We start from the raw sequence: 14,615 nt of genomic DNA, 5'->3' as shown, positions 1-14,615 counted from the left end.
AAAACAGCAGGTCTGTGACAAGGTAGCACGTCCGGTGAACAGGTCAGGGTTCCAGGAGGTCTGGGACAGCAGGTCTGGGACAGGTAGCACGTCCGGGGAACAGGTCAGGGTTCCAGCAGGTCTGGGACAACAGGTCTGGGACAGGTAGCACGTCCGGTGAACAGGTCAGTGTTCCATAGCTGCAGGCAGAACAGTTGGAACTGGAGCAGCAGCACGGCCAGGTGAACTGGGGACAGCAAGGAGTCATCAAGCCAGGTAGTCCTGAGGCATGGTCCTAGGGCTCAGGTCCTCCGAGATGTTGGTGGCATGCTGCTTTCCACAAGCGTTCTATAATGACACTATTAGTTTGTATCTTACTGTCTGCTAACTACTGTTTGCTAGTTTGTCTTTTCTTAGCAAGTTGGCGCTGTGGAGAAATTGTACATTGAACAAAAATATAAACGCAACATGTAAAGTGTTGGTCCCATGTTTCATGAGCTGAAACAAAAGGTCCCAGAAATGTTCCATACACACAAAAAAAACAACGTTTTTCTCTCAAATTGTAAACAAATTTGTTTACTGAGTATTTGTCACACAACACGATGCCAAAGATGGCTCAAGTTTTGAGGGAGCGCGCAAATCAAATTGCATTAGTCACATACAGCCGAATACAACGGGTGTAGACCTCACAGTGAAATGCTGAATACAACAGGTGTAGTAGACCTTACAGTGAAATGCTGAATACAACAGGTGTAGTAGACCTCACAGTGAAATGCTGAATACAACAGGTGTAGTAGACCTTACAGTGAAATGCTGAATACAACAGGTGTAGTAGACCTTACAGTGAAATGCTGAATACAACAGGTGTAGACCTCACAGTGAAATGCTGAATACAACAGGTGTAGTAGACCTTACAGTGAACTGCTGAATACAACAGGTATAGTAGACCTCACAGTGAAATGCTGAATACAACAGGTGTAGACGACCTTACAGTGAAATGCTGAATACAACAGGTGTAGTAGACCTCACAGTGAAATGCTGAATACAACAGGTGTAGACCTCACAGTAAAATGCTGAATACAACAGGTGTAGTAGACCTTACAGTGAAATGCTGAATACAACAGGTGTAGTAGACCTCACAGTGAAATGCTGAATACAACAGGTGTAGTAGACCTTACAGTGAAATGCTTAATACAACAGGTGTAGTAGACCTCACAGTGAAATGCTGAATACAACAGGTGTAGTAGACCTCACAGTGAAATGCTGAATACAACAGGTGTAGTATACCTCACAGTGAAATGCTGAATACAACAGGTGTAGTAGACCTTACAGTGAAATGCTGAATACAACAGGTGTAGTAGACCTTACAGTGGAATGCTGAATACAACAGGTGTAGACCTCACAGTGAAATGCTGAATACAACAGGTGTAGTAGACCTTACAGTGAAATGCTGAATACAACAGGTGTAGTAGACCTTACAGTGAAATGCTGAATACAACAGGTGTAGTAGACCTTATAGTGAAATGCTGAATACAACAGGTGTAGTAGACCTTACAGTGAAATGCTGAATACAACAGGTGTAGTAGACCTTACAGTGGAATGCTGAATACGACAGGTGTAGACCTCACAGTGAAATGCTGAATACAACAGGTGTAGTAGACCTTACAGTGAAATGCTGAATACAACAGGTGTAGTAGACCTCACAGTGAAATGCTGAATACAACAGGTGTAGTAGACCTCACAGCGAAATGCTGAATACAACAGGTGTAGTAGACCTCACAGTGAAATGCTGAATACAACAGGTGTAGTAGACTTCACAGTGAAATGCTGAATACAACAGGTGTAGACCTCACAGTGAAATGCTGAATACAACAGGTGTAGTAGACCTCACAGTGAAATGCTGAATACAACAGGTGTAGACCTCACAGTGAAATGCTGAATACAACAGGTGTAGTAGACCTTACAGTGAAATGCTGAATACAACAGGTGTAGACCTCACAGTGAAATGCTGAATACAACAGGTGTAGTAGACCTCACAGTGAAATGCTGAATACAACAGGTGTAGACCTCACAGTGAAATGCTGAATACAACAGGTGTAGTAGACCTCACAGTGAAATGCTGAATACAACAGGTGTAGTAGACCTTACAGTGAAATGCTGAATACAACAGGTGTAGTAGACCTTACAGTGAAATGCTGAATACAACAGGTGTAGTAGACCTCACAGTGAAATGCTGAATACAACAGGTGTAGTAGACCTCACAGTGAAATGCTGAATACAACAGGTGTAGTAGACCTCACAGTGAAATGCTGAATACAACAGGTGTAGTAGACCTCACAGTGAAATGCTGAATACGACAGGTGTAGTAGACCTCACAGTGAAATGCTGAATACAACAGGTGTAGTAGACCTTACAGTGAAATGCTGAATACAACAGGTGTAGTAGACCTTACAGTGAAATGCTGAATACAACAGGTGTAGTAGACCTCACAGTGAAATGCTGAATACAACAGGTGTAGACCTCACAGTGAAATGCTGAATACAACAGGTGTAGTAGACCTCACAGTGAAATGCTGAATACAACAAGTGTAGTAGACCTCACAGTGAAATGCTGAATACAACAGGTGTAGACCTCACAGTGAAATGCTGAATACGACAGGTGTAGTAGACCTCACAGTGAAATGCTGAATACGACAGGTGTAGTAGACCTCACAGTGAAATGCTGAATACAACAGGTGTAGTAGACCTCACAGTGAAATGCTGAATACGACAGGTGTAGTAGACCTCACAGTGAACTGCTGAATACAACAGACCTCACAGTGAAATGCTGAATACGAGCCCCTAACCAACAGTGCGGTTTCAAAAAATACGTAAAAGAATAAGAGATAAAAGTAACAAGTAATTAAAGAGCAGCAGTAAAAAATAACAATATATACAGGTGGGTGTTGGTACAGAGTCAATGTGCGGGGGCACCGGTTTGTTGAGGTATTATGTACAATAAGGTAGAGATATTAAAATGACTATGCATAGATGACATAATTGGCATGCTGACTGCAGGAATGTCCACAAGAGCTGTTGCCAAAGAATTGAATGTTAATTTCTCTACCATAAGCCGCCTCAACATCGTTTTAGAGAACCACACCACACCAGCCCAGGACCTCCACATCCTGCTTCTTCACCTGCGGGATCGTCCTGAGACTGGACACCTGATGAAACTGAGGAGTATTTCTGTCTTTAATAAAGCCATTTTGTGGGAAAAACTCATTCTGAATGGCTGGGCCTGGCTCCCCAGTGGGTGGGCCTATACCCTCCCAGGCTCACCCATGGCTGCACCCCTGCCCAGTAATGTGAAATCTATAGATTAGGGCCTAATGAATTTCTTTCAATTGACTGATTTCCTCATATGAACATTAACTCATTAAAATCATTGAAATTGTTGCGTTTATATTTTTGTTCAGGAAACTTGCTCGCTAGCTAGCCTAGCTTCCTTTCATGGACAATGATGCGCCAGGCCAGCTAGTTAACGTTAGCATGCTACATCTAGCTACATGTGGAACTTCCATCCTGGGTGGCGCCAGCGATCTTACATGCTGACCAGAGGTTGAAAAGCATTAAACATTTATGGCAATTTAGCTAGCTAGCTTGCTGTTGCTAACTAATTTGTCCTGGAATATAAACATTAGGTTGTTATTTTACCTGAAATGCACAAGGTCCTCTACTCCGACAATTAATCCACAGATAAAACGGTCAACCAAATGTGTTTTTCTTCATCTCTCCTCCTTCCTTCAGGCTTATTTTTCTACTTTGGAATTTATATGGCTGTTGGCAACCAACTTTACGGTGCATTACTACAACCGACTGTAGTGTGGACGTCAGTTCATATTTCAATCACCCACGTGGGTATATGCTCCTAAAAACCAATGAGGAGATTTGACAGGCAGTACTTGTTGAGCGTCACCAATAGAACCAAGTTCTATTTTAGCGCCCAGCTATGCAGAAATGTGCGCAATGATTGAATAACATGTATGTGTACATTTTATTTTGCAACACACGCGATGCGAGAGGTGTGGTCAGCATGCAAGGCACTGCATCGCAGTACAGGCGTCACTACAGCCCCGGGTTCGATCCCAGGCTGTAGCACAGCCGGCCGTGACCGGGAGACACATTTGGCCCGGCGTCGTCCGGGTTAGAGGAGGGTTTGGCCGGGCGGGATTTTCCTTGTCCCATCGCGCTCTAGCGACTCCTTGCGGCGGGCCGGTGCCTTCAAGCTGACTTTGGTCGCCAGCTGGACGGTGTTTCCTTCGACACATTGGTGCGGCTGGTTTCCAGGTTAAGCGAGCAGTGTGTCAAGAAGCAATGCAGGGTCGTGTTTCGGTGGAAGCATGGCTCTTGACCTTCGTCTCTCCCGAGTCTGTAGGGGAGTTGCAGCAATGGGACAAGTCTGTAACTACCAATTTGGATATCACGAAATTGTGGAGTAAAAGGGGTAAAAATACAAAAAAACCTTCCATCCTCTCAAGCCAGGGGTACAATTGTATGAATTTATGGTTGGATCTGAATTGCTGTTGGCCAGTACAGAGAAATACAGAGAAGTAAGTATAGTGCAAAATCCATATTTCCATCTATGGCAAATTTAGGAAAGGGATGATTTTTTAACTAGCTAGCTAGCCACCAGAGGACACAACGAGATGCAACAATTCAAGTTTTTTTTCTGTCTGTAATGAAAGCACGAACCATCGCATTCAACCATGGCAAGGTGACTGGGAATATAGCAGAATACAAACAGTGTAGTTATTGCCTTATGGAGGGAAACAGGCAAAACGGCAGTATGGAGACAATTCAACAGCTCAGACATGAGACGTATGTGGCAGGGTCTACAGACAATCATGGACTACAGATGGAAAACCTGCCACTATGCGGACACCGACTTCTTGCTTCCGGACAAGCTGAATACCTTCTTCGCCCGATTTGAGGATAACACAGTGCCACCGACGCGGCCCGCTACCAAGGACTGTGGGAGCTCCTTCTCTGTGGCCGATGTAAGACATTTTAAGTGTGTTAACCCTCGCAAGGCTGCCGGCCCAGACGGCATCCCTAGCCGCGTCCTCAGAGCATGCGCAGACTAGCTGGCTGGTGTGTTTACGGACATATTCAATCTCTCCCTATCCCGGTCTGTTGTCCCCTCATACTTCAAGATGTCAACCATTGTTCCTGTACCCAAGAAAGCAAAGGTAAATGAACTAAATGACAATCACCCCGTAGCACTCACTTCTGTCATCATGAATTGCTTTGAGAGACGAGCCAAGGATCATATCACCTCCACCTTACCTTACACCCTAGACCCACTTCAATTTGCTTACCGCCCCAATAGATTCACAGACGATGCCATCGCACTGCACACTGCCCTATCCCATCTGGACAAGAGGAATACCTATGTAAGAATGCTGTTCATTGACTATAGCTCAGCATTCAACACCATGGTACCCTCCAAGCTCATCATTAAACTTGAGGCCCTGGGTCTGAACCCTGCCCTGTGTAACTGGGTCCTGGACTTCCTGATGGGCCGCCCCCCAGGGGGTGAAGGTAGGAAACAACACATCCACTTCGCTGATCCTCCTGTACTCCCTGTTCACCCACGACTGCGTGGCCACGCACGCCTCCAACTCAATCAGATGATAGCAGACGACACAACCGTAGTAGGCCTGATTACCAACAATGACGAGACATTCTACAGGGAGGAGGTGAGAGCCCTGGGAGTGTGGTGCCAGGGAAATAACCTCTCACCCAAGGTCAACAAAACAAAGGAGATGATCGTGGACTTCAGGAAACAGCAGAGGGAGCACCCCCCTATCCACATCGGTAGGACCACAGTGGAGAAGGTGGAAAGCTTCAAGTTCCTCGGCGTACACATCACTGACGAAATGGTCCACCCACACAGACAGTGTGGTGAAGAAGGCGCAAGGTGCCTCTTCAACCTCAGGAAGCTGAAGGAATTTGGCTTGTCACCTAAAACACTCGCAACTTTTACAGATGCACAATTGAGAGCATCCTGTCAGGCTGTATCACCGCCTGGTACAGAAACTGCACCGCCTGCAATCACTGGGGGCAAACTATCTGCCCTCCAGGACACCTACAGCACCCGATGTCACAAAGGCCAAAAAAGATCATCAAGGACAACAACCACCCGAGCCACTGCCTGTTCACCCCGCTTCCATCTAAAAGGCGAGGTCAGTACAGGTACATCAAAGCTGGGACCAAGAGACTGAAAAACAGCTTCTAATACAAGGCAATCAGACTGTTAAATAGCCATCACTAGCACATTAGAGGCTGCTGCCCTAGATACATAGACTAGGAATCACTGGTCACTTTAATAATTGGAACGCTAGTCACTTTTAATGATGTTTACATATTTTACATTCCTCATCTCATATGTATATACTGCATTCTATCCTATTCTACTGTATTATAGTCTATGCTGCTCTGACATTGCTCATCCATATATTTATATATTCTTAATTCCATTCCTTTACTTTAGATTGTGTGTATTGTTAGACATTACTGCACTGTTGGAACTAGAAACACAAGCATTTCGATACACCCGTAATAGCATCTGCTAAACATGTGTATGTGACAAATAAAATTTGATTTGATAAATGATTTTGTTTCTTTTTGTTTTCTTGGTAAATAGTTTAGGGAAGTTTGCTTTCCTTTGAGTCCATGAATACGCACGACTGGTTATTACAAAAGTGTAAAGTCATCACGCTGACACTAAATCGATTTGTTTGAATCAGATGAATATTATTTTGTTACCGTTATATTTGTCATTCGTGCCTCTCTCGCAGGATTTATAAAGCTGTTTTCAAAATCAAAATGGCAGACAATTCGCACTTCTCTCTGTATAAAAGTTGCTAGTCACAAACTAATACATGGATTTGACAGTCAAGCTGTCACTCAAACTAAAGCCAACAAAAAAGTCACTATTTAGAATGACTTTATGGAGAGATGATTTGTTGAAATTATCCAGTCAAGAAAGTATTGCATTTCGTATTTGCCATATGCTGTACACATTGTTCCACAAGCAGATAAGTTGATAAATGGCTATTGACGGGTACAGTGCATTCAGAACGTGTTCAGAGCCCTTGACTTTAATTTTTTTTATTTTTTTATTATTCAATTACTTTTTTTCCCCTCATCAATCTACACATAATACCCCATAATGACAAACTGAAAACAGGTTTTTAGACATTTTTTGCAAATGTATGTAAGAAGAAAAAATGCAATACTTTATTTACATAAGTATTCAGAGCCTTTGCTACGAGACTCAAAATTGAGCTCAGTTGTATCCTGTTTCCATTGATCATCCTTGAGATGTTTCTACAACTTGATTGGAGTCCACCTGTGGTAAATTCAATTGATAGGACATGATTTGGAAAGGAACACACCTGTCTATATAAGGTCCCAAAAAATGTATGCAGCATTGAAGGTCCCCAAGAACACAGTGGCCTCCATCATTCTGAAATGGATGAAGTTTGGAACCACCAAGACTCTTCCTAGAGCTGGACGCCCGGCCAAACTGAGCAATCGGGGGACAAGGGCCTTGGTCAGAGAGGTGACCAAGAATCCGATGGTCACTCTGACATAGCTCTAGAGTTTCTCTGTGGAGATGGGAGAACATTCCAGAAGGACCACCATCTCTGCAGCACTCCACCAATCAGGCCTTTATGGTAGAGTGGCCAGTCCTCAGTAAAAGGCACATGACAGCCCACTTGGAGTTTGCCAAATGGCACCTAAAGACTCTCCGACCATGAGAAACACAATTCTCTGGTCTGATGAAACCAGGATTGAACTCTTTGGCCTGAATGCCAAGCGTCACGTCTGGAGGAAACCTGGCACCATTCCTACGGTGAAGCATGGTGATGGCAGCATCATGCTGTGGGGATGTTTTTCAGCGGCAGGGACTGGGAGACTCGTCAGGATCGAGGGAAAGATGAACGGAGAGAAGTATAGAGATGCTTGATGAAAACCTCTTGTAGTGTGCTCAGGACCTCAGACTGGGGTGAAGGTTCACCTTCCAACAGGACAACGACCCTAACCACACAGCCAAGACAAGTCTCTGAATGCCCTTGAGTGGCCCAGCCAGAGCCCGGACTTGAACCTGATCGAACATCTCTGGAGAGACCTGAAAATAGCTGTGCAGCGACGCTCCCCATCCAACCTGACAGAGCTTGAGAGGATCTACAGAGAAGAATGGGAGAAACTACCCAAATACAGATGTGCCAAGCTTGTAGCGTCATACCCAAGAAGACTTGAGGCTGTTATCGCTGCCAAAGATGCTTCAACAAAGTACTGAGTAAAGGTGTCTGAATACTTATGTAAATGTGATATTCCATTTTTTTAAATTCTAAATTAGCAAAAAATTGTAAATGTGTTTTGCTTTGTCATTAGGGGGTATTGTTTGTAGATTGAGAGGGGGGGAAAAAAAACAGTATAATCAATTTTAGAATAAGGCTGTAACGTATCAAAATGTGGAAAAAGTCTAGAGGTCTGAATACTTTCCCAATGCACTGTATATATGTAGTGGTTTGTTGGTTGTGGTTTGTCCTTTAGAAGAGTGTGAATGGCACATGTAGCGTCAGTTCCATTGATTTCCTTACAGTGTTGACGTGAGTGATTCATCTGCACGATTTTATTATTATTTTGATATTGATGACAGTAGAACAAGCTTATCAATTTCAGGCTGGAGTTGGTCAATGCTGATGCATGAGCATTTTTTTAAGGTTCTAACTTAGTAAAATTAGTGTGTAGTGTGTGTGACGTGTGTGTGTGTGATTGTGTGTGTGTGTGTGTGTGTGTACAGGAAGTAGTTTTTATATATTGACCTTCAACATGTGATTTATTTCAGCATATTGATTATGGATTTGGACATTTTAAAACTGTTGTTTTAACACAGATAGATAGATAGATAGATAGATAGATAGATAGATAGATAGATAGATAGATAGATAGATAGATAGATAGATAGATAGATAGATAGATAGATAGATAGATAGATAGATAGATAGATAGATAGATAGATAGATAGATAGATAGATAGATAGATAGATAGATAGATAGATATGGATAAAATACATGACAGCAGGAAGAGTATGAAAATAAATGGTAGTTAAAAAAAAAAAATTCAACATGATTCTACTTAATCAGGTAAAAACGACTGAATGATGAACCCATAAACATGCTGCGATTTATTGAATTTGATATTAGTGAAATTGTTTAAATGAGTTTGTCCAGGCTAGTCAGAGGACACGTAGCTAGCCAATACTGTGAACAATAGTGTGATATGATATTTTGGTTGTATCGCTCAGCCCTACCATCCATCCCATCTCCATCCCCATCCAATCCCACCCATCCCTCCCTCCTATCCCTCCCTCCCTCCCTCCCATCCATCGTAACAGTAGCTGTCTTGTCCTTTTTAAACATGCAGTATTTCAGAACCTGATGATGCTCTGTGTAATACTCTGTTCTCTCTTCCAGGTGTGTTGTGTGCTTTAGTGACTTTGAGTGTAGGCAGCTACTGAGGGTTTTACCCTGCAACCACGAGTTCCACGCTAAGTGTGTCGACAAATGGTTAAAGGTAAGCCCATTCCATCCATCGCTAACTCTACGGTTACGTCTCAAATGGCACCCTATTCCCTATATAGTACACTACTTTTGACCAGGCTGGCACCCTATTCCCTATATAGTACACTACTGTTGACCAGGCTGGCACCCTATTCCCTATATAGTACACTACTTTTGACCAGGCTGGCACCCTATTCCCTATATAGTACACTACGTTTGACCAGGCTGGCACCCTATTCCCTATATAGTGCACTACTGTTGACCAGGCTGGCACCCTATTCCCTATATAGTACACTACTGTTGACCAGGCTGGCACCCTAGTCCCTATATAGTGCACTACTGTTGACCAGGCTGGCACCCTATTCCCTATATAGTACACTACTGTTGACCAGGCACCCTATTCCCTATATAGTACACTACTTTTGACCAGGCTGGCACCCTATTCCCTATATAGTACACTACTGTTGACCAGGCTGGCACCATATTCCCTATATAGTACACTACTGTTGACCAGGCTGGCACCCTATTCCCTATATAGTACACTACTTTTGACCAGGCTGGCACCCTATTCCCTATATAGTACACTACGTTTGACCAGGCTGGCACCCTATTCCCTATATAGTGCACTACTGTTGACCAGGCTGGCACCCTATTCCCTATATAGTACACTACTGTTGACCAGGCTGGCACCCTAGTCCCTATATAGTGCACTACTGTTGACCAGGCTGGCACCCTATTCCCTATATAGTGCACTACCGTTGACCAGGCTGGCACCCTATTCCCTATATTGTACACTACCGTTGACCAGGCTGGCACCCTATTCCCTATATAGTACACTACTTTTGACCAGAGTGGCACCCTATTCCCTATATAGTACACTACTGTTGATCAGGCACCCTATTCCCTATATAGTACACTACTGTTGACCAGGCTGGCACCCTATTCCCTATATAGTACACTACTGTTGACCAGGCTGGCACCCTATTCCCTATATAGTACACTACTGTTGACCAGGCTGGCACCCTATTCCATATATAGTACACTACTGTTGACCAGGCTGGCACCCTATTCCCTATATAGTGCACTACTGTTGACCAGGCTGGCACCCTATTCCCTATATAGTGCACTACTGTTGACCAGGCTGGCACCCTATTCCCTATATAGTGCACTACTGTTGACCAGGCTGGCACCCTATTCCCTATATAGTACACTACTGTTGACCAGGCTGGCACCCTATTCCCTATATAGTACACTACTGTTGACCAGGCTGGCACCCTATTCCCTATATAGTGCACTACTGTTGACCAGGCTGGCACCCTATTCCCTATATAGTACACTACTGTTGACCAGGCTGGCACCCTATTCCCTATATAGTACACTACTTTTGACCAGGCTGGCACCCTATTCCCTATATAGTACACTACTGTTGACCAGGCTGGCACCCTATTCCCTATATAGTACACTACTGTTGACCAGGCTGGCACCCTATTCCCTATATAGTACACTACTGTTGACCAGGCTGGCACCCTATTCCCTATATAGTGCACTACTGTTGATCAGGCTGGCACCCTATTCCCTATATAGTGCACTACTGTTGACCAGGCTGGCACCCTATTCCCTATATAGTACACTACTGTTGACCAGGCTGGCACCCTATTCCCTATATAGTGCACTTCTGTTGACCAGGCACCCTATTCCCTATATAGTGCACTACTGTTGACCAGGCTGGCACCCTATTCCCTATATAGTGCACTACTGTTGACCAGGCTGGCACCCTATTCCCTATATAGTGCACTACTGTTGACCAGGCACCCTATTCCCTATATAGTGCACTACTGTTGACCAGGCTGGCACCCTATTCCCTATATAGTACACTACTGTTGACCAGGCTGGCACCCTATTCCCTATATAGTGCACTACTGTTGACCAGGCTGGCACCCTATTCCCTATATTGTATACTACTGTTGACCAGGCTGGCACCCTATTCCCTATATAGTACACTACTGTTGACCAGGCTGGCACCCTATTCCCTATATAGTACACTACTTTTGACCAGGCTGGCACCCTATTCCCTATATAGTACACTACTGTTGACCAGGCTGGCACCCTATTCCTTATATAGTACACTACTGTTGACCAGGCACCCTATTCCCTATATAGTACACTACTGTTGACCAGGCTGGCACCCTATCCCCTATATAGTACACTACTGTTGACCAGGCTGGAACCCTATTCCCTATATAGTGCACTACTGTTGACCAGGCTGGCACCCTATTCCCTATATAGTACACTACTGTTGACCAGGCTGGCACCCTATTCCCTATATAGTACACTACTTTTGACCAGGCTGGCACCCTATTCCCTATATAGTACACTACTGTTGACCAGGCTGGCACCCTATTCCCTATATAGTACACTACTGTTGACCAGTTTGGCACCCTATTCCCTATATAGTACACTACTGTTGACCAGGCTGGCACCCTATTCCCTATATAGTGCACTACTGTTGACCAGGCTGGCACCCTATTCCCTATATAGTGCACTACTGTTGACCAGGCTGGCACCCTATTCCCTATATAGTACACTACTGTTGACCAGGCTGGCACCCTCTTCCCTATATAGTGCACTTCTGTTGACCAGGCACCCTATTCCCTATATAGTGCACTACTGTTGACCAGGCTGGCACCCTATTCCCTATATAGTGCACTACTGTTGACCAGGCTGGCACCCTATTCCCTATATAGTGCACTACTGTTGACCAGGCACCCTATTCCCTATATAGTGCACTACTGTTGACCAGGCTGGCACCCTATTCCCTATATAGTGCACTACTGTTGACCAGGCACCCTATTCCCTATATAGTGCACTACTGTTGACCAGGCTGGCACCCTATTCCCTATATTGTATACTACTGTTGACCAGGCTGGCACCCTATTCCCTATATAGTACACTACTGTTGACCAGGCTGGCACCCTATTCCCTATATAGTACACTACTTTTGACCAGGCTGGCACCCTATTCCCTATATAGTACACTACTGTTGACCAGGCTGGCACCCTATTCCTTATATAGTACACTACTGTTGACCAGGCACCCTATTCCCTATATAGTACACTACTGTTGACCAGGCTGGCACCCTATCCCTTATATAGTACACTACTGTTGACCAGGCTGGCACCCTATTTCCTATATAGTACACTACTGTTGACCAGGCTGGCACCCTATTCCCTATATAGTACACTACTGTTGACCAGGCTGGCACCCTATTCCCTATATAGTACACTACTGTTGACCAGGCTGGCACCCTATTCCCTATATAGTACACTACTGTTGACCAGGCTGGCACCCTATTCCCTATATAGTACACTACTGTTGACCAGGCTGGCACCATATTCCCTATATAGTACACTACTGTTGACCAGGCTGGCACCCTATTCCCTATATAGTGCACTACCGTTGACCAGGCTGGCACCCTATTCCCTATATAGTACACTACTGTTGACCAGGCTGGCACCCTATTCCCTATATAGTACACTACTGTTGACCAGGCTGGCACCCTATTCCCTATATAGTGCACTACCGTTGACCAGGCTGGCACCCTATTCCCTATATAGTACACTACTGTTGACCAGGCTGGCACCCTATTCCCTATATAGTGCACTACTGTTGACCAGGCACCCTATCCCCTATATAGTACACTACTGTTGACCAGGCTGGCACCCTATTCCCTATATAGTACACTACTGTTGACCAGGCTGGCACCCTATTCCCTATATAGTACACTACTGTTGACCAGGCTGGCACCATATTCCCTATATAGTACACTACTGTTGACCAGGCTGGCACCCTATTCCCTATATAGTGCACTACCGTTGACCAGGCTGGCACCCTATTCCTTATATAGTACACTACTGTTGACCAGGCACCCTATTCCCTATATAGTACACTACTGTTGACCAGGCTGGCACCCTATCCCCTATATAGTAAACTACTGTTGACCAGGCTGGCACCCTATTTCCTATATAGTACACTACTGTTGACCAGGCTGGCACCCTATTCCCTATATAGTACACTACTGTTGACCAGGCTGGCACCCTATTCCCTATATAGTACACTACTGTTGACCAGGCTGGCACCCTATTCCCTATATAGTACACTACTGTTGACCAGGCTGGCACCCTATTCCCTATATAGTACACTACTGTTGACCAGGCTGGCACCATATTCCCTATATAGTACACTACTGTTGACCAGGCTGGCACCCTATTCCCTATATAGTGCACTACCGTTGACCAGGCTGGCACCCTATCCCCTATATAGTACACTACTGTTGACCAGGCTGGCACCCTATTCCCCATATAGTACACTACTGTTGTCCAGGCTGGCACCCTATTCCCTATATATTGCACTACCGTTGACCAGGCTGGCACCCTATTCCCTATATAGTACACTACTGTTGACCAGGCTGGCACCCTATTCCCTATATAGTGCACTACCGTTGACCAGGCTGGCACCCTATTCCCTATATAGTACACTACCGTTGACCAGGCTGGCACCCTATTCCCTATATAGTGCACTACTGTTGACCAGGCACCCTATCCCCTATATAGTACACTACTGTTGACCAGGCTGGCACCCTATTCCCTGTATAGTACACTACTGTTGACCAGGCTGGCACCCTATTCCCTATATAGTGCACTACCGTTGACCAGGCTGGCACCCTATTCCCTATATAGTACACTACTGTTGACCAGGCTGGCACCCTATTCCCTATATAGTGCACTACTGTTGACCAGGCACCCTATCCCCTATATAGTACACTACTGTTGACCAGGCTGGCACCCTATCCCCTATATAGTGCACTACTGTTGACCAGGCTGGCACCCTATTCCCTATATAGTACACTACTGTTGACCAGGCTGGCACCCTATTCCCTATATAGTGCACTACCGTTGACCAGGCTGGCACCCAATTCCCTATATAGTACACTACTGTTGACCAGGCTGGCACCCTATTCCC

At 44.9% G+C, this 14,615-nt stretch overlaps 1 protein-coding gene across 7 annotated transcripts in view; it reads left to right on the top strand.

The window, feature by feature from the left end:
• Nucleotides 1–14,615, top strand: part of LOC115166458 (RING finger protein 44) — a 42,399-nt gene that overhangs the window by 22,600 nt on the left and 5,184 nt on the right. For all 7 annotated transcript variants that reach the window (XM_029720375.1, XM_029720385.1, XM_029720371.1 and 4 more), the window contains one exon: nt 9,510–9,609. In XM_029720375.1, coding sequence (XP_029576235.1) covers nt 9,510–9,609 — 100 coding nt within the window. The remainder of the gene's footprint in view (nt 1–9,509; nt 9,610–14,615) is intronic.

The sequence above is a fragment of the Salmo trutta genome, chromosome 3, assembly GCF_901001165.1.
Source record: "Salmo trutta chromosome 3, fSalTru1.1, whole genome shotgun sequence".
Taxonomy (NCBI): Eukaryota; Metazoa; Chordata; class Actinopteri; order Salmoniformes; family Salmonidae; genus Salmo; species Salmo trutta.
The sequence above is the reverse complement of the archived record's forward strand: the minus strand, read 5'-3'. Positions and strand labels throughout refer to the sequence as shown.